Genomic DNA, 24,491 nt, shown 5'->3' with positions numbered 1-24,491 from the left:
TCTTATTTTAAAATATTTTTTAATTTGGTACTGTGTGTTAATGATGATGTGAATCTTTTAGTGACTTTCTTTTAATGTAGTGGCAGCAGTGCTCGCATGGTTTTGGAAATTATCTTGACAACCATTTTGTTAAACGTACATTGATCGATATCGGTGAAGTATTTAAGAGAATCTACGTCTTAAAATTCTTACAGATATTTATTACTTATATATCTATACATTTCAATTGTCTTGCTGGTACGTAACATCCCTATTATATTGTCGATTTACTACGTGCATTGTCTGATATAGTAACATGGCCGAAGAACTCGATGTAGAGGCGATGCTGGAAGCTCCGTACAGAAAAACGGTATGTACATTTATTCTTATTTAGGTCTATTATGTTTTTTTTGTATTTAAGAGTAGTGTTATTGGCGAAGAAGTGAAGATATGTTTATTGACTAATATATAAAATAACTAAAAATATAAACTACTTCGCCATTTACACATTTTTTTTTATAAATTAGTTGGCTGGCTGTTCTACATCACAACCTCATTTTGTATTTTAGACTTGTGAGGTATTCATATTATATGGGCTATCGGCTCCTTCCCTTAAATCAGGTACAGAAACACCTTAGTTATAAGTTTTTTATTACTACATTAGGTCAAACTATTTTTGTTTGAATCCTCTAAAAAAGCAATAACTTTGTCTGTAAACTTTTTATTAAATATGGAATTGTTCGCTTATGGGTACTTTCTCGTCATAGGGTTACAAGCAGAGTATGGACACCACCGTTGCATCATATCAAGCACATTTCCAAATTACCAATCATCCGATTGGTAATTCCATGGTGGACTTAGGAGTGTAAACAAAGTACAAATTTTAGACTCGAAAATTTACATGGAAATTGTTATTTATGAGGGAATGACTGAGAATTCACTAAAGCTAGGAACGCAATACTAATCACTTTTTATAAAATATTGATTTAATATTGAAATATTTCAAAGTCAGTTATAATGTTTAGTTTTGCAAATCTTAGTTTTCTATGAACATTTTCTCTCATTTGTAATGTTCCATTATTATAGGGTTTGGCAGTATCTATATTGATGGTCAAAATTAATAAATAAATTAGGGTGGTCCATAAGTTTATAACATGTAAACCAAGGTTGATGACATAACTATTCTCCAAAAAGCTGAAGAATATCATAGTTATTATTACTAAAATTAATGTTTAATGTTATCAATTGATTAAGTAATTTATTTAGGTATGATACTTTTGAACCACCCTAATAAAATTTTATTTTAAATAAGCATGAGTTCTGGATTTTTATATTCACTTTAACATTGTGATAATGTAGGTTTGAACTTTCGATTATTTGCTACCAAAGTTGTAGAAGGCGAAAGTATTGGTCAAAACATTCATACCCCATTTGTATTTTTCTTTGAAGTGGCGTTAAGGTTTGTCATGTAACAAAATGTATAAAGCATAATATCACCATAGTTGTTTGAATATGCCAAACCCTTACGTTTTCGATTACTAAGGACAAGTGGTCTTACTCGGTGTGTTTTTTCAGAATAATTGATCTGGATGAAGTATTGCAGCGACGTACATTTAAGTCAGCACGACGGTAAGTCTAGTCGCGGCTAGACGCCTCAGAACATATCAGCCAATAAATAATGTTCCCAGGGATTAATCGCCAAGTTTTTCTTGTGTCATTGTACTTGAGCTCAAGAAATTAATTTTTCCACGTCGGTTCGCTCCTTGCGTGGAAAAATTCTTTCTTGTGCAAGGTAGATTTAAGTTTTAAAAGTATTTTATTTCCATATTGTAATCGTTGCGAATTGTTAAGATCTTTATTAATGCAATTTTGTTTTTCACCATTGTCCGCGTGGTCTTCTTGCTGTTCATAGGAGGAGGTGAATGGAAAATCGAGGGAAAATGGAGAGATTACCCACAGATCATCTGAGTAAGTATTTCGTGTATAACACTTCCAATTAAGAAGCCAATGCACGTCATAGATGACGTCAAATATACTGCCAAAAGAAGCTTGTGAAAATTCGTTTTAAACTGGAAGCGATTTTTTTCTTGTCTTTTCACATTATTTAAAAAGAGACCAAACTCTGTTTGATGCGTTGGAACATATAACCGAATCAGTCTAAAATATTCGATTTGTGTTGGTGCTGGTGGACTCTGTTGTCAAATGTCTACAAAATTCGTCAAAACTTTGGTGATAATTAAGGGTTAACGTAGGGCAAACATTGTGAATCAAAGTAAGTGCAGTGACATTGCGATGTGCTAACCTTATAAATTTTTATATAGTCATTTCAATAAAACAGCCAATGCAGTTCATCAAAATTTATAATGCAACGTTGCCGCACCAAATTTAAATTTTCGTTTATTTTGACTCTGGCAACAAGATACTAATGTAAATAAAGTAATTAAACAAAAATAAGGTTATAAAATATAACTTATTTTAACGTTATAGTACATCTAATGCATATTTATATAAGAAATTAAACAGACAGAACAGTCGGTAGGTTAGAGTTGTTTTTTTTTGTACATTTACATTGGTGACAGTGTCGACCACTACCAAAACAAATCCAATTTTATAGACCGTTTTGATTACATGTTCGACTATTTAGTAAAATGAGAAGGAATAGTAGTCGGATGTTACGTTTTTATTAACTGAATTTGGTAATACATTTGAAGGTGTTGATGACATTTATTCACTGTGTTGTTGGAAGTGTTATAGTTTATAATTTAGTTTCAATATCTAACTGTATGTGGTTACAGCAAGCGTCGGAGCCGTAGCAAGAGTGCGGTCCGTTCGAAAAGAAGCCGCAGCCGATCCAGGGATAGAAAAAAGTCCAGCCGGGATGAAAGGAGAAAAAGCCGTAGCAGGGAACGCAGAAGGTCGCGGGATAGACGGCGATCCAGATCGAAAGACAAGAGATCTAAGTCCAGAGAGAGGAGGTCGAGATCGCGAGACAGAAGGTCCAGATCGAAGGATAAGGAAAGGGAACGCAGGCGATCGAGATCAAAGAACCGATCTCGATCGAGGGAGAGACGAGATAATAGGTGTGTTTTGTTTTTTTATTGATGTGGCTTAGACCATCGTCTGTTACTGTTACATTTGTTATATTTTGTAGAGAAAGGGTGAGGAGGAGGAGCAGGGACAGGAGGTCTCGCAGTAAAGATAAACGTAGCCGAAGCAAAGAAAGAAAGCGGTCGCCGTCTCTGGTAAAGGCTCCTTTCAGACGCGGTGCCCGATCACCTCTAGGATTACGTGGCCAGTCGCCGCTAGAAGACCTGAGTTCCGAGGAAAGGGACGCGAGAACGGTCTTTTGTATGCAGTTGTCGCAAAGAATTCGCGCCAGAGACCTACAGGAGTTTTTCAGTTCAGTGGGTAAAGTTAGGGACGTGCGTATGATTGTTTGCAACAAGACGAGGCGATTTAAAGGAATTGCTTATATCGAATTTAAAGATCCCGAGAGCGTGGCCCTGGTAGGTTTTGGGATTAAATATTTATATAGTTCGTAAAATAATTATGTTCGTTGTTGCAGGCTTTGGGTCTCTCGGGTCAGAAATTGCTGGGTGTACCGATCGTGGTTCAACACACACAAGCGGAGAAGAATAGATTAGGTAACGCTATGCCCAACCTACTCCCCAAGGGAATGACTGGTCCCATGAGGCTCTATGTTGGTTCTTTACATTTTAACATAACGGAGGACATGTTGCGCGGCATATTCGAACCTTTCGGAAAAATCGACAATATACAACTTATTATGGATCCGGAAACGGGCCGTTCTAAAGGCTACGGATTTATAACAGTAAGTCGTACATAACTTATCGATATGCGTACTAAAATATCATCTCTCAGTTTCACAATTGCGACGATGCCAAGAAGGCACTGGAACAATTGAACGGGTTCGAGTTGGCGGGACGACCAATGAAAGTCGGAAACGTGACAGAACGGATCGATCTGCAAAGTCAGGGCCCGTCACTGTTGGATTCCGACGAGTTGGACAGGTCGGGTATCGATCTGGGGGCGACGGGTCGCCTACAATTGATGTTTAAACTGGCGGAAGGCGCAGGCATGCAAGTACCGGCGGCAGCGGCTAACGCCCTTAGCATGGCCACCGGACAGCCTGTCGTTCCACAGGTCCAGAGTAATTCTACTCCCCCGATAGCCACCCAATGTTTCATGTTGAGTAATATGTTCGAACCTTCCACGTAAGCCATCATTGTTTCTTATTATGTAATTGTCACTTACATACATATTTTTGTTTTTCCTTTAGAGAGACAAATCCATCTTGGGACGTAGAAATTCGAGATGACGTGCTGGAAGAGTGCAACAAACACGGCGGGGTGTTACATGTATACGTGGACAAGGGTTCTCCGCAAGGTAACGTCTACGTGAAATGTCCATCGATAGCCTCTGCGGTAGCCGCAGTTAATTCCTTGCACGGCAGATGGTTTGCGGGCAGAGTCATCACAGCTGCTTACGTGCCCTTATTAAATTACCATTCTCTGTTTCCTGATGCTATGACTGCTACTCAACTACTTTTACCTTCTAATAGAAAATAAGCTGTATTTATCGGGCACGGTAAATGACTCATTGTATTGTATCAATATTATTGTATACTATTGATAAATTTGTAGATAATAATTATATTTTATATCACGTTACATATTATAGTATACTTATTAAGTGAATTTCTTGTATATTTTGTCCACAATGAATGTATCAAATAAAGCGACGATTATCTATTCGAGCTTGTTTCATTTCAACAAACTTATTCATATTTACATTATTCGGCGGTTATCAGGTAGTGTTGAAGAAGTCACATAGTTGTTTTAAAGAAAGGAGATTTAGGAATCGAAAGTGTTCCAGTATTCGGAGGTAAACTGTCTATCCATTATATGACTCTTTGGGGAGGATTCCTAGTTCTCACGTCGTAAATGAGTACAAACTTGAGTATTTTTTAAAATTCAACAAGTGTTAGTAATTAAAAAAAAGTGAAAAGGTGGTAATTCGTGTTATAACTATAAATAGATCTTTCATTCCAGAAATACAGCATTTTATCATCAATTTGACATAATTAAAAATTAAATAACCTGTTAAATATCTATAATAGGTATCATTTAACATTTACAAAAGTGCATAGATACTAAAACCATTTACAAACTAAGAGAAAGGCGACACTCAACCTTGATTCGTAAAATTATTACACGTATATAATATTCTGAATGTCTTTAAACATACTATGTATCAAAAAATACACGTGATTTTGGATAGGTGGGTCTAAATCTCAGCCACCACCTGGCTGTTATCAAAAAGTTGCTAAAAACATCATGTGATTAATTTCCATCCTTATCTATCGAATTATACGTATTCAAAATTATTATGTGTACTTAGTTACCTAACACGAACTCGTTAGATTCAATACATTTGTATATAACGATATTTCAATTTATGAATCATACAACTAAAGATCTTCACAAAGATGCTCTTTTTCGATAATTTTAATGTTTAATGAAATTGAGTAAGCCAAATAAGTTGCCTACTTTAATTAACTGATATTTTTGATAGCAAGCCTCGTAATTAAACAATGATAATGGCCATCTTCGATTCCGTTCTCATTTTTCCCGAAACTATATCCTCAAAGGGGGTTTATGAACTTAAATGTTTGATTGGAATCGCGAAAAAAACAACGCTGTGCGAGAAAATCTATTAGCGTTATAGAAAAATGGAGTTATCGGTTCCTTAAAGCTAGTGGTTTTCACAGAAACGAATTTGTAACGAAATCAGGAATTTTAGGTCTTACTATCTTTTAAACACAATAACATAACATTCAATATTTGTGGTCCAGACGTTCGGGAAAAAAGAAAAACATATTTACTTAATCATTTTAATTGTAGCTATCAACACATGCCCACTGTTCGGATCAATGACAAATATTTTGATATGGCTCCTTTGTTCAGAGCGTTCAGTCTAAAAAATCTTTAGGCACAGTATACAAATAGACTTAAACAAGCTATGTTCCTTTAAATAAAGTAATATAACATGTAGCAAAAACACTTTTAACAATCTCTATGAGTTTCCTGCCATAATATTACTTATTTACAATAGCTTAATCGGACTCGGCATTATATTAAAAAACAACAGAGTCGGAAGAAAGGAGAAAAGCGACTCCACCATTTTGGAAGACTATATTTAAAAAAAACTGTTGATACAATCTCGTACAATACAATCAATAAAGCATTTCTAAACATAAAACTTTTTTCTTCGATAGGCTTTAAAAGACACCAGCGGTACTTAAAAAAAGAAGATGCTTTTAGAGCTTATCAGTTTTAACGGAAGATCTTCCGCTCGAAAAGGTACCCGAATCGATTTTCCTCCTTTTCTTGCCTAAGAATAATCTGAAATATCGCGAGATTAGTTTTAAACGAATTTGTAGATATTTTAATCCCACCAAATCGCGAAATCTTGCGCGTTTTCTTACCTCTACAAAAGATTTGTGAAATATATCGTTCTTTAACAAAGATAATAGTAACATATCAAAATTTAGATACACTAAAGAGAGAAAATCCATGAAAACTATGTTACAAAATTTTACAAATGAGATTATATACAATGAGCGAAAATATCAAATAAACCATAAGGAACATAAATATTTACAGTTTATACAGTATAATTTAAGTTGGGGGTCACGTTTCATGAATAAAATGGGAGCAACGAAATTATTTTAAGGAAATACTGTACACATTTAATGTTTTACGTTACTTCTATGGTTTATTTGTCGCCGGAACGTAATTTTATCGAATAAAAAGACTGTTTTGAACATAGCTTGTCGCCGTCTCGTTCCTATTATTATTAAACTTTGTAATTTATCAACAATACAAAAATTGTGCATTAATCAGTTCGTTACATACAATATTAGAAAAATTGAAAATTACTCCAAAATAAAATAGGTAAAAATATCACCATTATGTTCATCAAGAAAAAAAAAACGAATCGCTAAAAGTTCTTCCACTTTCACAAGGGTAAGTTCTTCTCATCGTAGGACGATCGTGATGGATTCCTGTTTATATCGCGCAGTTTCATGTCAGCAACTCGTTAAGTCCCGCCCCGGCACGACGATTAACCGCAGAGAGAAATCAGTCCAGAAAATTAAGAGTTTATTTCAAATAGAACTATATATCTGTTTATATTTTTTTTTGTAAATTTATATTACATATTTTCTCGAGAGGTCCGATCACTTCGATACAAAACACAAAACACTGCACTTCTTTTTTAAAAATATTCTTCCCTGTTGTACGACCGATCCGAATAGTGAGCCGCTAAGTTTCTGTTAATTTGAACTACTTTACTATATAATCCATATACCATTTTTTTGTTTAAATTTAATCTGAATTCAATTAATCCCACATACATGTTTATTTTGACAAAGGCAGATATCTGACTTGAACCGTTGCGGTAATGGAGAGGAGAATTGTTTAGTTTTACATGGATAACTGAAAGCTCAGTAGAAATTTTGTATGAAATAAAGTGCAAAAAAATTACGACATATACCGTTAAAAGCCAGTAATAGAGTTAACACTAGAACTGCAGCCATCCGAGAACACGCCGTACGTGTTAGTTACGGCCTCCTCCGCGGCTTCCTCTGCCTCTGTTGTCTCTATCCTGCGGGGAAAAAGAACGCGTTAGTGTCAGATAACGAAGAGGTGATCCGGGGTAACCCACCCTGTGATGGCCGCCTCCGTGATGACCGCCATCCCGTTCTCTATCGACCCGGTGACCGCTGCCGCGGTGACCTTCATTCCTGTCACCGTCGCGATCGTGATTCCTGCCACTGCCGCCGCCTCCACCGCGATGCTCTCCCCTGTGGTGGTCTCCGCCCCTGCCGCGACCCTCAACGCCCTCGTGATGCCCGCCTTCCTTCGGGGGCAGTTTACGGTTGTCTTCCTCCTCTTGTCGCTTCTCGTAGTGGATGAAATCATCAAAGATTGATGTCGAGTGACGATATGTATGCATAATCCGCAACACCTATGTTAGAATTACGCGATCTTCAATCTTAATACAACCGGTGCCTGATACATACCTGCAAACCTCGAGGATACGGTACTTCTTGGGCGTCTCTTGAATTTGTTACCGCTTTATTATCATTGTTCTCCAATCGAATATGCCGTAGTTGCACGTTAGGTACATCTTTGACGTAAATCCAACGAACCTATAAAATTACTCGTTATATAGAGTACGTCTAGAGGATTTTTCAACAAGGACGAGATGTTGATGTTGACGGTACATTTAACATTTTTGAAAGACATCATTTAATACAAGATCTACAATTTCAAAATTTTACAACTCTGAACTATGATATCAAATTTGGGGAACATTTTAATATTCTAAGGCTAACGATTTTAGTCGCGCGTGTGAAATGTATATTTTTATAGTAGAACAGCTAATGCACGTCATCAAATCGCAATGGTTTATAACCTCTAATTATTATCGTTAAAGTTTTTAAGAATTTTGCAGACATTTGACAACAGGGTCCACCAGAAATAACATATAATAAATGAAATTTTAAAGATAGACTCTGTTATATGTTCCTACACATCATGCAACATTCGGTCTCTTTTTAACTCGGGTAAAATGAGAAGGACAAACCCGCCCCAAATTTAAAACTAATTTTACAGTTTTACAAACCGCATTTGGCAGCATATTCCACATCATTTGTGATATGCACTGTACGCTTTATTATATGGCCTATTCAAAATAACAGTGAAATCACACCATCTCTATTATTATTATTAATTAGTTACTAAGAATTAGAATTAGTCTACAAAATTCGTCTGGTTGTCAAACGTCTGTAAAATTCTTCACAGCGTTACTGATAATAATTACAGGTTATAAACCGGCAAACATTGTTCTGCCACTTTGCTTGTTTTGATAAACTTGAAATCGCTGCTTTTATTATTTTAATTTAAAATGTAAATGATATTGTCAGTGTTAGAATCTTATTAGCGCTAAAATCAAAGGTGACGCGGCAACATTGTAACATGTAGATGTAGATGTCTGTTTTATTGAACGGCCTATATATGTACATATATTATTCAATTGACTATATTCCTATTTTAAGTGATATCAGTGTGACAAAGCAGTGTTTTATATTTGTTAAGTATAAAAATAAATTAATACAAAAACAAACAGTACATTGTATTTTGGAAATATTATATATTTTCACAAAAAAAAATTAGAAGCATTTTCATATGAAATATTATTTAAATATGGGCAATTTTTTATTCATGTGGAATGAAGGAAGTATGTCTTTTTATCATATTTAATAAGTCGGTTAATAATCCCAGAGATTAAAAATTTCAGTATATTCCCATTAAAAATAACATTAGGTTAATTAACAATGTTTGTTGGAGATTATAAACGAATATCCCACCTACAAGAACGAATAGCATGAAATAGGTAGAAAAAGATAAAAACATATATAAAAAAATTTCTTCTATTTAGTGTATGCTCATTTATTCTATCTCGGCCTTTATCGAAAATACTGTACACAATTCTAAACACGTTGGAAAAAGATTTAAACATGCGTTTCTTTGAACATCTTACTTTGAACTGTCCTTTCCATTTGTCTTGCGACCACACCGAACTGTTGGAATTGTAATCTACAGGAGATACCATCTGGGCCATTCCACAAAAATGACCGGATCCATTGACCGAAAAAAACAAATAAACAGATCCGTTTCCCTCCTTCTCTCTGTACGCTTGATCCAATCGTTTATTGCCATGTTCCGTACTGCACCATATTTCATACTGTAAATTCAAAGTTAATCTCTTTTTAACGGACTCAATCGCTGATAGCATCTTACCTTAATGCTACGATGAATATCATCTTCAGAGTATGATTTAATAACAAAAAATTTGGAGTTTGGCGCGCTAAGATCGAAATCCGCCGGATTGTAATTATTCCTACCTTTCAGTTCTTCCAATACTGGATGCGTAGGGGCTGGCTGGTTTTGAGTAGTGGACATTATCATTTGGACTGGAGGCGGCATCATATTCTATGTAACACATACATTCGCTTCACCATAATGCACCGAAAAGGCACAAAACAAAAGTAATCACCTGCATGTGGGTACCTCCTGGCACCTGGGGCGGGAGAATGGGTGGCATCATAGCTGGCGGTTGGAAAGTGGGAGCTATTGGATGTTGAGGTCCTCGTGGCGCCGGCGCTTGTGAAACCTGAGATGGTTGTCGAGCTGATTGAGGTGGAGGCGCGGTCCAACTCGGACGAACTGGTCCACCTGCGGGTACACCTTGAACGGGTGGTTTAGTTTGAGGGGGAGGAGGCGCAGTATTTACCATAGTAGGTATCTGAGGAGGGGTACTCTGTAAAATGAGTATTTAGAATCGAATCCCCAAAACTGAATAAATAGAAGCTGACCTTATTTGTTTCCCATGTACCGATATCCATATTATGTTTTCCAGGAACTATTGGGCCTGGTGGCATGCCAGGACCTTTCTTTTTCAAACCTTGGCTTTGAATGGTCAATTGTGGTTTTGCTGGCTGACTGGCAATGCTTGCCCATGTCGTTTTCTTTTGTGGACCCAAATCCTTCACATCATTTGAAGACTTCAGATCTGTTTATAAAATATATAAACAAAATCTAAAAAAGAACACTTTTCCTACAAACCTAAATTTTGCATTGAGTGCTCCACTCCCTTCAGAGTGTTATCTGGCATCACTTGTGTATATAAGTTTTGTGGATCCCGGTAATAATCATCGTATTTGCGTTGTCCACCTAACTGGCTCCCCCAAGTATTGTAATCGCCGTTGCTGTGGAAGTAATTGAAAGAAGAAGGTCCTGCAAACGGTGTTGGAGTGGAAAAAGTTGTTGATGGACCAAATACACCTTAAAGTATATAATCAGTTTAGTGTAATTAAAGTTTATTATAACATAAATCAGATTTACCATCCATGGAGTATGAATCTTGTGGATAACCACCTAAAAATGTCATATCTGTCCCATTTGACCATGTCCCATCTCCTACACCATATGCTTGATAAGGATAGGTCCCTCCACTGCCATAATAACCTTAAAAATAAATATTTACTATGGACGTGCAGATATTACAGATATAACAAAATATTGTTTCTTTCTATGAAGTTTGTTATATATATATATTATATTTATATATAGTTTTTACCAGCTGTACTGATGTTGTATATGTCTGTCGCGCTGCTTATTGGAACAGAAGTGCCATATGCTGTGTGAGCTGCAGAATTTTGTTGTTGTGTTCTCCATGGTTCAAATTCTTCTGAGCCTGCAGCTCCTTCAGCCGTTCCTAACTGTTCTTTTGATCCATTGGACACTACATTAGAAAAATAAAACCATATGGAATCTGTATCACTATTTTTAAATTTAATATATAATAAAGTGGCTGAAGTAACAGTTTCATGTGAATTATAAAACACATGATTAACGCAATTTTAACTTAGTATCAATATAGCGTGTCAACAGTAGCACACAAAATAAATATGATGAAAGTGTAAGCTTAAAATATCGCTTCTAATGTATCCACATACCTTGATTTCCTTGTCCTTTCATCCGCTGTAAGAAACAGAATTTTCATTAATAAATTGCTTCTTTTACATCCTATTTAATTAACTGAAATTTTTACTTAAGACTGTCAAATACCTGGTCTGACACGCCTGCTGACATTGACTAATCTTTTATATTATTTCTGTATTTAAAAGAAAGTCAATAAAGATACACTAGCACTATTATTGCACAGTTATTCGCGACTTTTTCACTAAATATCCTTTTAAAATGTCTACTACAGTCCTTAATAAATCCTAAACTAAAGAAAGTAAATGGTTTAACAATGGAGTTTGTAACCACAAATTCATCTAACTCACTGCGCATGTTCCAATTCCTATATATGTTCAAGAAGAATTGGAGGATGAGGTTTTAAATAAAGCGAACTCATTTAATTAAAATTTTTATGTATTAATTTCTGTATAATTTCATAAGTATACTTAGAGCATAATCTCCTTGTTTTTGTTGACATTTTGGTTAAATGTTTTAATTCAACATTGTTTATGACCAACGGCATGGAAAAGAAGAGGAAGCTTGTCACGTCGGAATTTTTATTCTTCAAGCCTTTTTATTCTTGCGAAATGACATATAACAACAGTTGTAAACATTTTTATTACTGATAAAATAAAGATAAAGAGAAAGAATGCAATAGTTATTTTGCATCTCTATTATATAAAAAAAATATGGAAAAATGCGCGCGCCGATTTGTCTTGACGATAGGTGGAGCTTGCGCTCTAGAACGAAAGTTCTGCGCTGCTTTGAGTATTAATAGCGTAGGAGAGGATTTTCTACGAAAATATTAAAAATAAAAAAGTTCGATTCCAAACAAGGTAACTAAAGATTAATATTTTACGTTAATCATTAACAGTCGTTTTTCAAAATTTTACATTAAACGTTAGAAACGGATACTTGTTTTTCACGCATCCAGAAATATTCAACAGTGACTCACCAGGATTTTGATTGTGTCGAATTTTTATATCTAGCTTTTTTAGGACACAAGACCTTTGTTTCCGCAAACGAAAATGTCTTCGGGCCTGGCGTCCCGTCTGAAGCATCCCAAGAAACACGAACTCGTTAAATCTCACAGCCAAGCGCAAATTCTAGCTAATAAACTAAGACAGGATGGAGTCATGGTCGCAGGTAACAATCATGTGGTTATTTTTAAACAGAAAAAAGTTGTTAAAATGTTATTCTATGGCGAAACGCGATAACTGACGCGAAATCGCCAACCATATGTTGTTTATGCCTAACGATTTTACCATTCACGCAACATTAAATTCTAAATATTATTATGGTTAAATAATTCCGTTATATAAAGTTAATAAATAAGCAAATCCCAATATAAACGGCGTAAATCAAAATAAACAAGTTGTAAACTAGCGACAATCACTCATCTAATATTTGACATGATTCTTTAGTTTGTTGCTTTTTTAGTTAGTTCCCATTGATCACATATAAACAATTAAGTCACTAAAATAATTAACAGATTATGGTAACATGATTAACTATATAGACATTTTTATTATCTGATTACAGTTGAAGGTGTTCTTCAAGCTGTTGATCAAGTAGCAGCTCTTTTGGCTTCAAATATCCCCGATGTTAACTATAAAGACAGTATTATCAATTTATGTCAACATCTGAAGGTAATGGATGTTAGTTTTTTTTTAAATAGTTTTTATTTCGATAATGTTTTCAACTAGGTATACGGTGCTTATTTAGAAATACTGTACAAGGAACAGCTCGATCATGCCTTCAAGATCTTTAGGGACAAGGCCCAAGACGATATTCGAGTCGATATGCTTTCTCGATTACATTTACTCGAACTAATCGAATTACGAGCCAAAGGTTGGAAAGGAACCGATGGTATGAATATGTATTACAGGAAGAAAATGAATCAGTGCTCTCAGGTAACTTTCACAATATTTTTTCTCCGTCTATAATGACGAATAAATTGCTTAATCGTTACACTTGGTTGAATAAGTGTGCGTTTGAAAGTATTGTGTTTTAAATCGTTTATTTTAAATCGTACAGGCTAGAAACTATAATGTAATTAGTTAGCTTGGTGGATATATTAATGCTAGAGACTTACTGAAAAGATTAATGATGGTTACCAAACTAATGTTGTTTGATTGCAGGTAGAATTAAGCGACTCAATGACGAGTATAAGCGATTCAGTGTCGTCAGTATTAACGTTAAACTCGTCGCCGCCAATTTTGGGACCGGGCGAAGTCATTAAACCCTCCGGAAAATTCGCCAAGCCTACTAGGATCCCCGGCAAAAAGTATTGCAAGGACGAGGTGGTGATCCGAAACGCCGACTCTGGCAAAGGTTTGTGTCCGCTTCGGGTTTGTCAGTTTTCCGAACTTTTTAGTTGAGCGCGTTACGTTCTGCCGAGGCTAATAAAGAAAAGACGGCGCGCAAATCTAATGTTTTGTTTATTATAGTGATGGGAATCAAAGGAAGGCGAGTTCATATGATTGAGGAATTAAGTGAGACTATCATTTCCTTCCAGAGAGGTAAAAACACGACGTAGTGCTCGTCCGACTTAACACTTTCCGCTTAACTCTTTAATACAACTACATCGCCTCTAGATTATACTTAACGATTGACAAGTTAACTTAGGTTAATATTAATCCAGTTGTGAGTGTTTAATGTAGTCATCAATGACGTGCTATGACGTCGAATAATCGAATAAAACACCGCCTGCTTGATCAACTGATCGTCAACAATTGTCTGTAAAGAATTTAGTGGTGGATATCGCTTGCAGTTTGCATGTTATATCGATGTAAGCATTGACGGCTGCATTAACCGAAACGTTTTCTTCTTATTTCAGTCGACCGAAAACGAATAGTCTCGTTCTTTCGCGAGGTCGTTTGTTGTTTTACCCGTAACGTCTGTTTGTCACCAGCACTGTCGGCGTTAACGCGCCGTTACATTTCCTCCTCTGTTTGATATGTCTAATATTCTGTTCAATAACCACGTGGCGGAGTGACTTTGTTTTGCCTGATACTGATGCCGCTTTTAACACGACTGCGTCTGTACCACGCGCTAAGTAACAACCAGTAACTTGACCTTACCGGTTTCAGTGAGTCCTGGTGCCAAGGAGAGATTGGTACAAATCACCGGGGCGAACGAAGATAGTATTAAGTAAGTACAGCGTCTGTTTGAACAGACTACAGGGAAATGAACAAGATGGATGTAGTATATGATTGGCTAGATGATCGCATGTGCATTTAAATATATTAAAATTATAAATTTATGAATATTTTACGGTAAAAAAAAACTGGTATCAACAGATATTTATTGTGTTGTTCAAATTCACTAATATACGTTCTTCTTCACTAAATAACTTAAAATAATATAAATAAAAAATTTTAACCAAAATATAGGAAACATCTATGAAAGTGAGAGAAACAAAACAAAATTGATGTAGAATATGGCATATTTCATTATCGAAGTAACAGGATCAATGTATTGGATTATGTATAATCACATAGTATTGATGTATTTCCTTTGGATTTTATGTTTTCACACCACCAATGCGCTCTAAAAGTTTCTTGCATGTCTGGAATGTTCCCTTATAATTTTATATTTTTCATCTAGTAGTACATATAACATCTAGTGCATATTTTAGATATATACAATATTGTCAGTATTCATGCTACCATATTCCTATATGCTCATATTTAATACTTTCAAGGAATCAGGAACAATGACAGTCACATTTTGCATTCTCTTTCATTGCGTGAACTTCGAAAATTACCATATCCTGATAATTTTATTGATGTTGCCACATTTAGAATATATTATCATTTTTACTCCTAGTTTGAATTAAATAAACTCAATTTATCCTCTCAGCTTCATTATATATTTTTTAATTTCCTCTATTATTGATAAAACACTAGCGTTTTTGATTTTTTCTTTGAATTTCATAAAATATTCGCCAACCTATAAAAGAAATTAACAAGCCTGTAAATATATAACCATAGAATTAGCAAAAAAAAACCCATAGAAATACACATGTGCAGAACGAGCCAATCATATGCTTAAGATAGTGGTGTAGCATGCAGTAATCTTCACCAATTCCTTACTTTTCGTGCATTTTCAAATTTCCTGTATTCCTGCCTATCATTTCAGTACCTAGTTTCAGCACGTTTACGTTATTCCTGTATTAGTTTATATATATAGATTGAGAAATTTAGCAGCATGTAAAGTATGAACTATAGGTAAAATCTTATAATTTAGTACCAGTGATTTTATAGATTGTTACGGAACAACAGTTTATTTAATATTAAACAATATAAAAACAGTCGAGTAGGGTACTGCTACAAATGAAAAGTATGTTTGTTGTCCTGGTAATAATGTCAAATGTATAGTGTGTAAACATGCATTCATGTTGTCTGTTTTTTATTATTAGAGAAGCCCCACCACAGCTTTAAAAGCAAAAATCTTATTGGAATTGGTGAGGGTTACTGTATGCTTACTACATCTTGTTTCGTTTGGTGTAGGGTTCGCTTCCTTGCAGTCTGGTTTAAACGGGACGTATTGTTCTGTTCGTTTTCAGCCACGCTAAACAACTCATCGAAGACACGATCAGGAGGAACGCATCGCCGGTGCGCGAGGGCAGTTCTGCAGCCGGCGGCCCTCTGACTGGATCCAGTTCCAGCATCAATTCGTCGGCATCGGACGATAGCGCCTTGCCTTCGTCTGCGAGGGTCTCTCGCGCCCTCATGCATAGTTTAAGCACGCCCGACGCCAACATTGGAGAATACAAATACACGGTCATCACGAACGGTCACACTATCAAAATCACCGGCGATAACCTCGATTTAGTCAGGGTTAGTTCGGACACTTTGCATGTAACCTTTAAACCTGACGCCTGTCCTTTCCAGACCAGCAAACTAGTCCTGGACGAGTACTTCTCCGGAGAGACCATCCACGACGCCGCACAGTTTTACAGCTTCGACAGTTTACCGCAGCCCATCGTGCCGGACAGCCTTCTGGAATCTACCTTGCCTTCCCCCGATCCCCTGGTGAACGGCCAGTCGGTGCCGGCGGTCGCTGCTCCGCTGCCCTCCCCCGCTACCTCCAACAATGACGAAACAGGTAAATCTTAAGGGGTTTTTCTAACATTTATCGTGCGACTGGTCGTTGAGCGGTACTTCAGGAACTCGACGGACGTGCAACTTCGGCCATATTTTTAATGTTTCATTTTTTCTTAATATGTAAATATTTTTTAACTTCAGCTGTGTAGTTAAAAATAAAGTGTTTGATTCACAAGCACTTTGTAATTAATTTAACAGTCTTCTAATGACACTTCTGGGATTAATTTGAAATGTTTAGTTCGTAGTCAGTGTCATTCCTCTTAACTAACCTTTTTCCCTCATTTGAAAACAGGGCGATATTAGAACATATATAGTCTATTCAAAGTTTTTTTAGTAATGCGTCATGGATATTTGTGACGTCGAAACATTGCAATGTTGCCGCATCAACTCTGAGTTTTAGTTCAGTTTGGCTTTGACACACAACAAAATTCTAAATTCTAATCTAAATAAAATAATTGAACAAAAATGTTATCAAATGTAATTTATTTTAACAACATAGCATATCTGAAAACTACAGTTAATTATACAGCCACAGTAACGTATAGGTAAGAGTTAAAACCTCTTAACACTATTACATTAGGTTGTCAGACGTACGCAAAATTATTCAAAATATTAGTTATTATTACTACAGAGAGGCGGCAACATTGCAATGTTTGACGGAGGCATTACTAAAAAACTTTGAATACTTTATAACATTGTTAGATGCTATTAGTATAACGTGGCTATTTATGGTTTGTCAACAGAGCGAGGTGCCGAAGGCGTGAGGGCAGAAAAACACTAATTTGTATTTTAATAGATTTATTTTAAATGAAAGTCACATTTTAAGTGCTTGTCTAGTGATATATACATATCTGGGCAGTTATTTTATATTTGTCGATGTTAGTCTTGGCTATCAGAATACGTTTCAAAACTGTAACACTCTAAAGTGCTTTTTTACCTGTTTATATTATATCATAAAACGTACTTAATAACAATATCAATATTGATGCAGCTGAGATTATTAGCCTGGAAATGTTCTAACACGCCCTTCAGCATTCTAGCTAGGGAATTTTTTCTGTAACGTAGCTGCAAGTAAACTAAAACTCATGGAACAATTGCTGTCGGAATACCTTCTTCTAATGTAGTGCTTTTATAAAAAAAAACCCATCAAAAAACATCCAATTCCTTATTGAACTGGCATCATCCGTTCAAGTATTCCGTACTCCTTGAACCGGGCGTTTTCAAAAATCTCCATATTATTCACAAGTGCCGTAGAAGTGAAAAAATTAATACCTTTTCACGGTCATACATTCAAAGTCAGTAGGGAAACATCTACTGCAATTTTTAAAACACGACTACAAAAATGTATACTAAATTTTTATTTATTCAATCTAGATTTTGACCGCAGGACTACGTATAGTCACGTTATATTAATAAGAATTAACTAATAAATCAATGACGATGTTGCAGTTTTATGAAGCTAATGCTGACAGTGACATTTAGTTATTTAGACATGGATTCACTTATTATAGCTGAATTCAAAATATACAAATTGTGCTAACTTTTTTTACTTCACCTTATTTCAGTGACTATCAATAATTTAGCACTTATTCTAATTTCATTAATGCCCTATGATTCCATCTGTTTCTTAACGTCACATAAAGTGTTTCACTCATTATAACACTAGTCACTGTTGTGTGTTTTATTTAATATCATATCCTACAGTTAGGATGGGCAAAACGTGCATACCACATAATTGGTAACACTTTTGCTTATCCTGCTTAGTCTAGCGATCTGCGGTCACGATTACTGAGTTATGGGCTCGAATTATTCTGAACTGTGTTTTGAGCAGATCAAGAGCCCAAAATGAGGAAGCCCCGCCTCTCGGCCGAAGATCTGTTACGAGCCTCTAAAATATCACTCGAGAAGGAGTCTCCTGCAGCTTCGAAACTATCCGCTTCGGTTAAACACACCTATTCCATAGAAATTCTGGCGCAGTTGGCCATGTCGCCACTGTGCTTGTCCGAACCGAAAGAATGGGAGCGAATTGTGCAAGAGTATCCGACACTCGTACGCAAGGTACGTCTATTCTAATCTCTATCTATCACTCCCTAGGTACATTTGCCATTTTTTTAAGGTGGTGCAATGTTTCGATGCCAAGCAATATCTCTCAATTCGTACCGAAGAACCCAATGCTGTCTTGAACGCTGAGGACACTCCCGACGATATTTGATAACATACACGTTACTATATTCTTCCTATAGAAACGCTCAAGAAGAAATAAACCAAAAAAAAAAACGTCATAAAAGTAAAAAAGAGATTAAAAAATAATATAATACTGGTGCTGTGTTAATATGATATTAATTTCTGGATCTATTTAAGATTAAATTATTAATTGTTTGTTTTTATAAATGGTTACTAGTTCCATAACATTTTTGGAGTTATGATCTCTCGTGGCAGGCGGCGTATGTTACTCTCACCTTTGGTAATATATCGCAAATAATATATACTCATTGAATTTCTGACTGATTCTCTTTTATTAACTAGAATTTAGTTACAACGTCTATGTATATCTGTGGACAGTTTACACGTTTATTAACGCTTTTATTTAAAAAGACATTACTTGTATGGTTTAGTAAATTTTTGTACTCCCTATGAAAAAAACAAACATCAGTTTTCCTTCATTGACTAATAATTCTCTAGTTATTTATTTTTATTTATAGTTTATATGTTTGTGTTTTATATTTAATGGTTGTTATGACGGTATTTCAGAATGTAGATCTTATCAAGAACGAATAAAACGGTATAACACAATGGAACGTAGATCTGAGTTCTCGAGCATGACTATCCAGTCGACCTTGGTACATTAGCTTCAATTTGTTTTTATTTTGAAATCTTTTAATTATGTATCTTACAACAAATAAACCTTAATTCTATTATAAAGTGGTTTTTATTAATACCTTTCCAGTAAAAACCGTATCTTTTTAATTTTTTCGCGTGAATACAAACGACAAAAATTAAAATCAATTTCAATATAGTCTTATATCTAACAATCTGTCAAACGTTCTTACTTGCGATACCAACGTTTTTTTCTTCGACAGTACGATTTTATCTAAATCAAGATACATAAGGCTGATAAAAGATCGGAATAAAAGAGCTCCAACAAATTTGTTAAATTTTTTGGCATTTAAAAATATGTAACTAGTCCATCGCCTTCTACAGATTCGTTCTATTCACTTCATTTGTTTCTAATCACTTTATTATATTCGGTAGACTTAAATAAATATCTGGTGACACTTTTTATTTCGTTTTATTTAAAATTATAATTCATGGTTTAAACATTTTTTGTACTCTATGAAAAAAAAGTTAATATCAGTTATCAGTTAAAACAAGAATTAATGTAAAATCTCGTTGATACATCTTCAATATACCACTTCAGTTTACAACATACAGCTTCAAGTTGTTTTTGTTATGTTACCTTTTAATTATGTACCTTAAAACAAACTGATTCCACAAAAGGTAATTTTTTTATTAATACCTTTCTAATAACAACACCTTGTATTTTCGCCTCGATACAAGTAAAAATTAAGATTAATTTGAATTTACTCTTACTCCTATCTTATCTACCAGTCTATTTATGTTTTTACTCGCAATACTGACGTATTTTCTTTGACACCACGATAATTATTTAATCTTATTCTTAATCGATTGCATGAGAGTAAAATTTCCGAAGACAAGATGTTTATCGCTAAGGTATGGGATATAAAACGCTCTAGCAAATTTGTTTGACTCTTCCGCATTCAAAAATTTATAGCTGGCCACCACTCTCCACTGATTCGTCCTCTTCGTGTAATTTGGTTCCAAATCACTTTCTTTACCCAAATCCAAGTCCAACAAAAAGTGACAATCGCTGACATTAAAGTACAAACTGGGCTCTTCGCGATTTTGGTCGTTGAAATGTCCGTGGATAATCTTAGTAGCATTCGGTAGACTTGAATAAGGAGCTGGTAACATTCCATCAAATTCCGATTTAATAAAATGTATATTCCATTTTTTATTTGGCAAGAAAAATGAGCTCGGATATCTGTGCCACTCTTTACCGAAACAAACGTGAATCTGACTATGCTCAGGTACATTGACTTCTAGAGGGTAACGATTGAGTTCCATCATAAGATCTAGAGGTGCATGATAATTTTTATAGAGAGCCACAATCCTAGATACCCCTGAAAATATTTAAGATAACACATGAACAGTCCTCGTGAATAAAATATTACCTAATATTAATGCAATACCCATCGAAGCTACCATGACAAACATAGTTTTATCCAAATAATGAGTGCCATAAGGCATTTTCTTAATCAAATTCCAACATCGAAAAAGTAGCTTCTGAATTATATCCACTGAAATGGCGCCAGCTAAACAAATCATGGGATATATAGGAAATAAGAATCTTTCTTCCTTATGCTTCTGTGTCATAAATACCAGCAACCATAAAAACATTGGACTTAACGATAACCAATATGGTAAATGCAGAGTGCTCTTATTTTTCGATGGTACAAAACAATAATTTAACATTATTGCAATTGGGCTTATCAAAGCAAAAACCTGCGACAAATCCGAATTATAACAAACGTTAACGTTATAGTATCAAATAATTTACCCAAATGATATTGAAATTTAGAAATCCATTGATCAAATAAAATGAAAATGGTTCAGTTCCATATAACTCTGGGCCAGCACCACCAAACACATTATATTTCACTATATTTAAAGGAGCAATAACTAATTTGCCATATATAAGAGAATCTACGAAAATCATAGGCAATCCAATAGATAATCCTGCTAGTATGGACCATAAAATAAAATCTGAGTATAATTTTTTTTGAACCAACATGTCAAAAACTATTGGTACTCCAAGAAGTGCAGCAAACGGCCAACCTTAAATCATTACATTAAATAACTGTACACTCAATATTAGAATTGACCTACCCAGTATAGAACCTAATGCTGTGAAAAATATTGCTAATGCATACTTTTGTTGCCACCAAGCTCCACATGCTGCAGTAAAAGTATACATTGCAAAACTTGATGGTAAAAATGCGGTACTAGAAATAAATAGTCCTGGGGAGATCAGTTGGAATGCTAAACATATTCTACCTATATGAACTCCAAATTCTTTACATATTGCTCTAAAACAGATTAGAATTAAAAACTTTTCATATCTTATTATTTAAAAAGAATTACTTATAAAAATATACTTCAGTAAAGGCACAAGCTAAACCAAGAAGGCATCTTGAAAAGTAAAACATGAGTAATGGATTTGGTTGTAAAAGCTTATGATAAATCCAAACGGGTGTTGCATGAACCATTAAGTAAAAATAAGATCGTAATGCAAATTGTGGGCTGTATTCCCATGTTTGTAAGCCCTTACCAAATACTGCAATGTTAATAACATAACAAGTTGTGTGTTATATACATTTAAAGCCTCAACTTACCGAGATAGTGTGTAGGTTCCCAGTAATTAAATGTCTCGTCACAATCAGTGATATGGGACCAAATAGCAGCACAAAATCGAGCTGACATTAAAACCTTAAAGGCTGTATCTCCTCCTGGGAAAATGAGATTATCGGTGACATGTTCAACTGGCTTTTTATCATTCTTTCTAAAAGCAAATATTCTACATTTGAATTACTGAAATTGGTGCCTAATTGGCACTTACGAAGGTGATATTTTATTCGGTTTTTTGCCGGAATCTTTTTTAAAGTTTCTTTGAGAAGCTTGTTGTCTTAACCGAAAAGATGGATTATTCTTCACCATATTTCAGAATATTTTCCAATAAGAATTTAAATTATCAGCTTGACAACATTGTCTCTTGATTACTTTTATCATGAAGATACGGAAAAATCATTTTTATATCCAAACCTTTTCAAAAGTAAAATCACACTAGCTGATTGTCTTTTTCTCTCGTATAGAAAAACGAGCTAGAAAGAGATATATTGATAAAATTACCAGATCAATTTTCGACAACTGTGGCGACCGTGTCAAAATAATAAAAAGTATGGTTAGAGCATAAACTTAGTTGACGTATAAGGAATATTCTATGATATTGAGCCGGAAACATTAACTTTTACCATGGAACAATTTTTTACTTTTCCTTTTGCGATTCTGGAAATACCTCACATAAAATTAAAAAAACCATTATGGTTCAAACAACCTTCTGCGATGTTTGTTTATTCGATTGTTTTATTTTCTTATTTTCTAGTAACCGGTGGTAAGTTTGTTTGTGATTAACATTTACTGTTTCACTGTCTATTTTATTTTTACTAGGAATTATATATGATGTGATTGTTGAACCTCCTAGTGTCGGTTCAACAACAGATGAGCATGGCCATTCGAGACCTGTGAGAGAATTTTTTAAGTAATTAAATAAGGATTATGAATTTGTTTTTTAGGTAGCTTTCATGCCTTACAGAGTAAATGGTCAATATATCATGGAAGGTTTAGCATCTAGTTTCTTATTTTCTGTAGGCGGACTAGGATTTATTATTTTAGATAATGTTCACAGCCCCACCATGCCAAAGTTAAATAAATATCTCATGACAACAATCGGATTTATATGTATATTAGTATCGTTTTTCACTACATGGATATTTATGCGAATGAAACTGCCTGGATATCTTCAAAACTGATTTTTATATTTAATTATTTTATATTGTTCTTACAAATAATAAAGCTAATATTATAGATCAGTTTTTCTAAACATTTATACTTAATAATATCATAAGACAAAAAGTAATGGTTAATAAATAAAATGAGATTCAATGATTTTTTATATAAGTATTTCATTTACCTTTTATCACAATGTCCATGTAGACATTTTATTATAATCTTATTTGGAATGAGCTAAAAATTTTGATATTAATATATGAGTGTTAATTAATAAAATAAGTTACTTCAAGAAGTCTGAAGACCTGTCAATGATATGTTCAAATTCTGCAAATGAGAGTGCTCCATCATCATCTAAATCAGCTTCTTCTAGAATATTTTGAACTAACATATTAATATCCGATTCACTTAATTTATTTTCTCCAATTAATTTATTAATAACTTGCTTTAAGTCAGATGATCCAAGCATATCATCACCATCAAAATCTGTAATGTTAATTATTATAGAATGATTACATACCATCTGAAGTATTTTTACAAACCGAATATTCGAAAAGCATGTTCAGCTTTTACTGATTTTGGAGCAGATTCAGAAAAAACTGACATCATATCTAGAAAATCCTCAAATGTACAGTCACCATCCTGACTGGAACTGAAAATTTTGCATATTCGTTCTCCAAATGGGTTAACACTTAATTCAGGAAAAAGGAGAATTTTGGACATTGGTAATTTTGCATTTTTGTTATGCCCAACTTTTTCTGGTGCCAAAGCTTTAAACTTCTGATGCGCGCTTTGATTTGAAATTAATTTTAGTCAATTACAATTAGTCATACATTGTGGTCAAATAACAAATACTTACAATAACACTTCCTTTTTCGTAAAATATGTAAGATCTTGATAATCTTGTAATTCCTCATCAGTAAGTTGACTTTTTGCCTGTCCCATTTTATTCGTTATATTACAAAAATGAATATATTTGTATTAATTGTAGCAAAATCCAGTGGTCCATTCAATAATTCAAAAAAAGTTTAAATTTCTTTAAAGCTTATAGTTAACCTTCCGTATTTTTAAATCTAGCAGAAATACTAAGAGAAACGTCACTCTTTATTTACAAAATTAGAAATATTGAAAGAAGAACACA

The 24,491-nt window shown here is 34.6% G+C and overlaps 6 protein-coding genes across 11 annotated transcripts; 3 read left to right on the top strand and 3 right to left on the bottom strand.

Moving 5' to 3' along the window:
• The first annotated feature begins 73 nt into the window (after nt 1-73).
• On the top strand, nt 74-4,753 carry Caper (RNA-binding protein 39-like protein Caper). Of its 2 annotated transcripts, XM_076414876.1 has the most exons (8): nt 74-237; nt 292-349; nt 1,892-1,947; nt 2,775-3,059; nt 3,131-3,485; nt 3,545-3,811; nt 3,862-4,214; nt 4,280-4,753. In XM_076414876.1, the coding sequence occupies exons 2-8, from the start codon at nt 296-298 to the stop codon at nt 4,566-4,568; spliced, it is 1,659 nt and encodes a 552-aa protein (XP_076270991.1). In that variant the 5' UTR covers nt 74-237; nt 292-295; the 3' UTR covers nt 4,569-4,753. The 2 variants fall into 2 exon arrangements, with proteins under 2 accessions (XP_076270991.1, XP_076270992.1); XM_076414877.1 differs by having other exon boundaries at nt 152-349.
• Nucleotides 4,754-5,879: 1,126 nt separating this feature from the next.
• On the bottom strand, nt 5,880-12,751 carry Ythdf (YTH domain-containing family protein). Of its 3 annotated transcripts, XM_076414871.1 has the most exons (13): nt 12,550-12,751; nt 11,700-11,862; nt 11,588-11,612; nt 11,209-11,373; nt 10,974-11,096; nt 10,695-10,913; nt 10,445-10,641; nt 10,126-10,389; nt 9,870-10,061; nt 9,610-9,813; nt 8,087-8,215; nt 7,729-8,031; nt 5,880-7,668 (listed from the first exon to the last, which is right to left on the bottom strand). In XM_076414871.1, the coding sequence occupies exons 2-13, from the start codon at nt 11,721-11,723 to the stop codon at nt 7,621-7,623; spliced, it is 1,893 nt and encodes a 630-aa protein (XP_076270986.1). In that variant the 5' UTR covers nt 11,724-11,862; nt 12,550-12,751; the 3' UTR covers nt 5,880-7,620. The 3 variants fall into 3 exon arrangements, with proteins under 3 accessions (XP_076270986.1, XP_076270987.1, XP_076270985.1); XM_076414872.1 differs by lacking the exon at nt 11,700-11,862 and having other exon boundaries at nt 12,550-12,691; XM_076414870.1 differs by lacking the exon at nt 12,550-12,751 and having other exon boundaries at nt 11,700-11,930.
• On the top strand, nt 12,599-19,627 carry mxt (Eukaryotic translation initiation factor mextil). Of its 2 annotated transcripts, XM_076414878.1 has the most exons (10): nt 12,599-12,740; nt 13,137-13,243; nt 13,301-13,507; nt 13,736-13,928; nt 14,045-14,116; nt 14,687-14,747; nt 16,165-16,438; nt 16,493-16,706; nt 18,537-18,763; nt 18,822-19,627. In XM_076414878.1, the coding sequence occupies exons 1-10, from the start codon at nt 12,623-12,625 to the stop codon at nt 18,915-18,917; spliced, it is 1,569 nt and encodes a 522-aa protein (XP_076270993.1). In that variant the 5' UTR covers nt 12,599-12,622; the 3' UTR covers nt 18,918-19,627. The 2 variants fall into 2 exon arrangements, with proteins under 2 accessions (XP_076270993.1, XP_076270994.1); XM_076414879.1 differs by lacking the exon at nt 14,045-14,116 and having other exon boundaries at nt 12,603-12,740.
• A 350-nt stretch (nt 19,628-19,977) lies between these two features.
• On the bottom strand, nt 19,978-22,744 carry Alg9 (alpha-1,2-mannosyltransferase Alg9). 2 transcript variants are annotated; one of them, XR_013007244.1, is made up of 8 exons: nt 22,404-22,744; nt 22,180-22,346; nt 21,929-22,121; nt 21,674-21,873; nt 21,345-21,622; nt 20,959-21,289; nt 20,240-20,907; nt 19,978-20,117 (listed from the first exon to the last, which is right to left on the bottom strand). XR_013007244.1 is itself a non-coding variant. In XM_076414874.1 (7 exons), the coding sequence occupies exons 1-7, from the start codon at nt 22,499-22,501 to the stop codon at nt 20,369-20,371; spliced, it is 1,806 nt and encodes a 601-aa protein (XP_076270989.1). In that variant the 5' UTR covers nt 22,502-22,742; the 3' UTR covers nt 19,978-20,368. The 2 variants fall into 2 exon arrangements, 1 of the variants encoding a protein (XP_076270989.1); XM_076414874.1 differs by having other exon boundaries at nt 19,978-20,907; nt 22,404-22,742.
• Nucleotides 22,740-23,521, top strand: LOC143202915 (oligosaccharyltransferase complex subunit ostc). The gene is made up of 3 exons (XM_076414917.1): nt 22,740-22,955; nt 23,012-23,085; nt 23,137-23,521. The coding sequence occupies exons 1-3, from the start codon at nt 22,817-22,819 to the stop codon at nt 23,371-23,373; spliced, it is 450 nt and encodes a 149-aa protein (XP_076271032.1). The 5' UTR covers nt 22,740-22,816; the 3' UTR covers nt 23,374-23,521.
• LOC143202913 (calcium and integrin-binding protein 1) lies at nt 23,361-24,407 on the bottom strand. The gene is made up of 4 exons (XM_076414916.1): nt 24,210-24,407; nt 23,893-24,140; nt 23,638-23,836; nt 23,361-23,587 (listed from the first exon to the last, which is right to left on the bottom strand). The coding sequence occupies exons 1-4, from the start codon at nt 24,293-24,295 to the stop codon at nt 23,566-23,568; spliced, it is 555 nt and encodes a 184-aa protein (XP_076271031.1). The 5' UTR covers nt 24,296-24,407; the 3' UTR covers nt 23,361-23,565.
• Nucleotides 24,408-24,491: the final 84 nt, after the last annotated feature.

Source organism: Rhynchophorus ferrugineus, unplaced genomic scaffold (assembly GCF_030347505.1).
Source record: "Rhynchophorus ferrugineus isolate W39M unplaced genomic scaffold, kcgeb_rfMv2 rfM9, whole genome shotgun sequence".
In the NCBI taxonomy this organism is placed as follows: Eukaryota; Metazoa; Arthropoda; class Insecta; order Coleoptera; family Curculionidae; genus Rhynchophorus; species Rhynchophorus ferrugineus.
Note: the sequence above shows the minus strand (reverse complement) of the source record. Positions and strands in the feature narration are given on the sequence as shown.

Bases quoted from the DNA above. Each gene is read 5' to 3' on its own strand.
- mxt (XM_076414878.1), top strand. From the start codon at position 12,623: ATGTCTTCGGGCCTGGCGTCCCGTCTGAAGCATCCCAAGAAACACGAA. The intron at 16,707-18,536 runs GTAAATCTTAAG...TGTTTTGAGCAG, and splicing joins CTCCAACAATGACGAAACAG to ATCAAGAGCCCAAAATGAGG. The intron at 18,764-18,821 runs GTACGTCTATTC...CATTTTTTTAAG, and splicing joins ATCCGACACTCGTACGCAAG to GTGGTGCAATGTTTCGATGC.
- Caper (XM_076414876.1), top strand. From the start codon at position 296: ATGGCCGAAGAACTCGATGTAGAGGCGATGCTGGAAGCTCCGTACAGA. The intron at 350-1,891 runs GTATGTACATTT...TGCTGTTCATAG, and splicing joins AAGCTCCGTACAGAAAAACG to GAGGAGGTGAATGGAAAATC. The intron at 1,948-2,774 runs GTAAGTATTTCG...ATGTGGTTACAG, and splicing joins ATTACCCACAGATCATCTGA to CAAGCGTCGGAGCCGTAGCA.
- LOC143202913 (XM_076414916.1), bottom strand. From the start codon at position 24,295: ATGGGACAGGCAAAAAGTCAACTTACTGATGAGGAATTACAAGATTAT. The intron at 23,837-23,892 runs GTTTGTAAAAAT...TTAACATTACAG, and splicing joins ACATGCTTTTCGAATATTCG to ATTTTGATGGTGATGATATG. The intron at 23,588-23,637 runs GTAACTTATTTT...CAAAATTTTTAG, and splicing joins AGGTCTTCAGACTTCTTGAA to CTCATTCCAAATAAGATTAT.
- LOC143202915 (XM_076414917.1), top strand. From the start codon at position 22,817: ATGGAACAATTTTTTACTTTTCCTTTTGCGATTCTGGAAATACCTCAC. The intron at 22,956-23,011 runs GTAAGTTTGTTT...TATTTTTACTAG, and splicing joins TTATTTTCTAGTAACCGGTG to GAATTATATATGATGTGATT. The intron at 23,086-23,136 runs GTGAGAGAATTT...TTTGTTTTTTAG, and splicing joins AGCATGGCCATTCGAGACCT to GTAGCTTTCATGCCTTACAG.
- Ythdf (XM_076414871.1), bottom strand. From the start codon at position 11,723: ATGTCAGCAGGCGTGTCAGACCAG. The intron at 10,642-10,694 runs GTTTGTAGGAAA...TTTTATAAACAG, and splicing joins GCACTCAATGCAAAATTTAG to ATCTGAAGTCTTCAAATGAT. The intron at 9,814-9,869 runs GTAAGATGCTAT...TTGAATTTACAG, and splicing joins ATATTCATCGTAGCATTAAG to TATGAAATATGGTGCAGTAC.
- Alg9 (XM_076414874.1), bottom strand. From the start codon at position 22,501: ATGGTGAAGAATAATCCATCTTTTCGGTTAAGACAACAAGCTTCTCAA. The intron at 22,347-22,403 runs GTAAGTGCCAAT...ATTTGCTTTTAG, and splicing joins CCGAATAAAATATCACCTTC to AAAGAATGATAAAAAGCCAG. The intron at 21,290-21,344 runs GTAAATTATTTG...GATTTGTCGCAG, and splicing joins TAAATTTCAATATCATTTGG to GTTTTTGCTTTGATAAGCCC.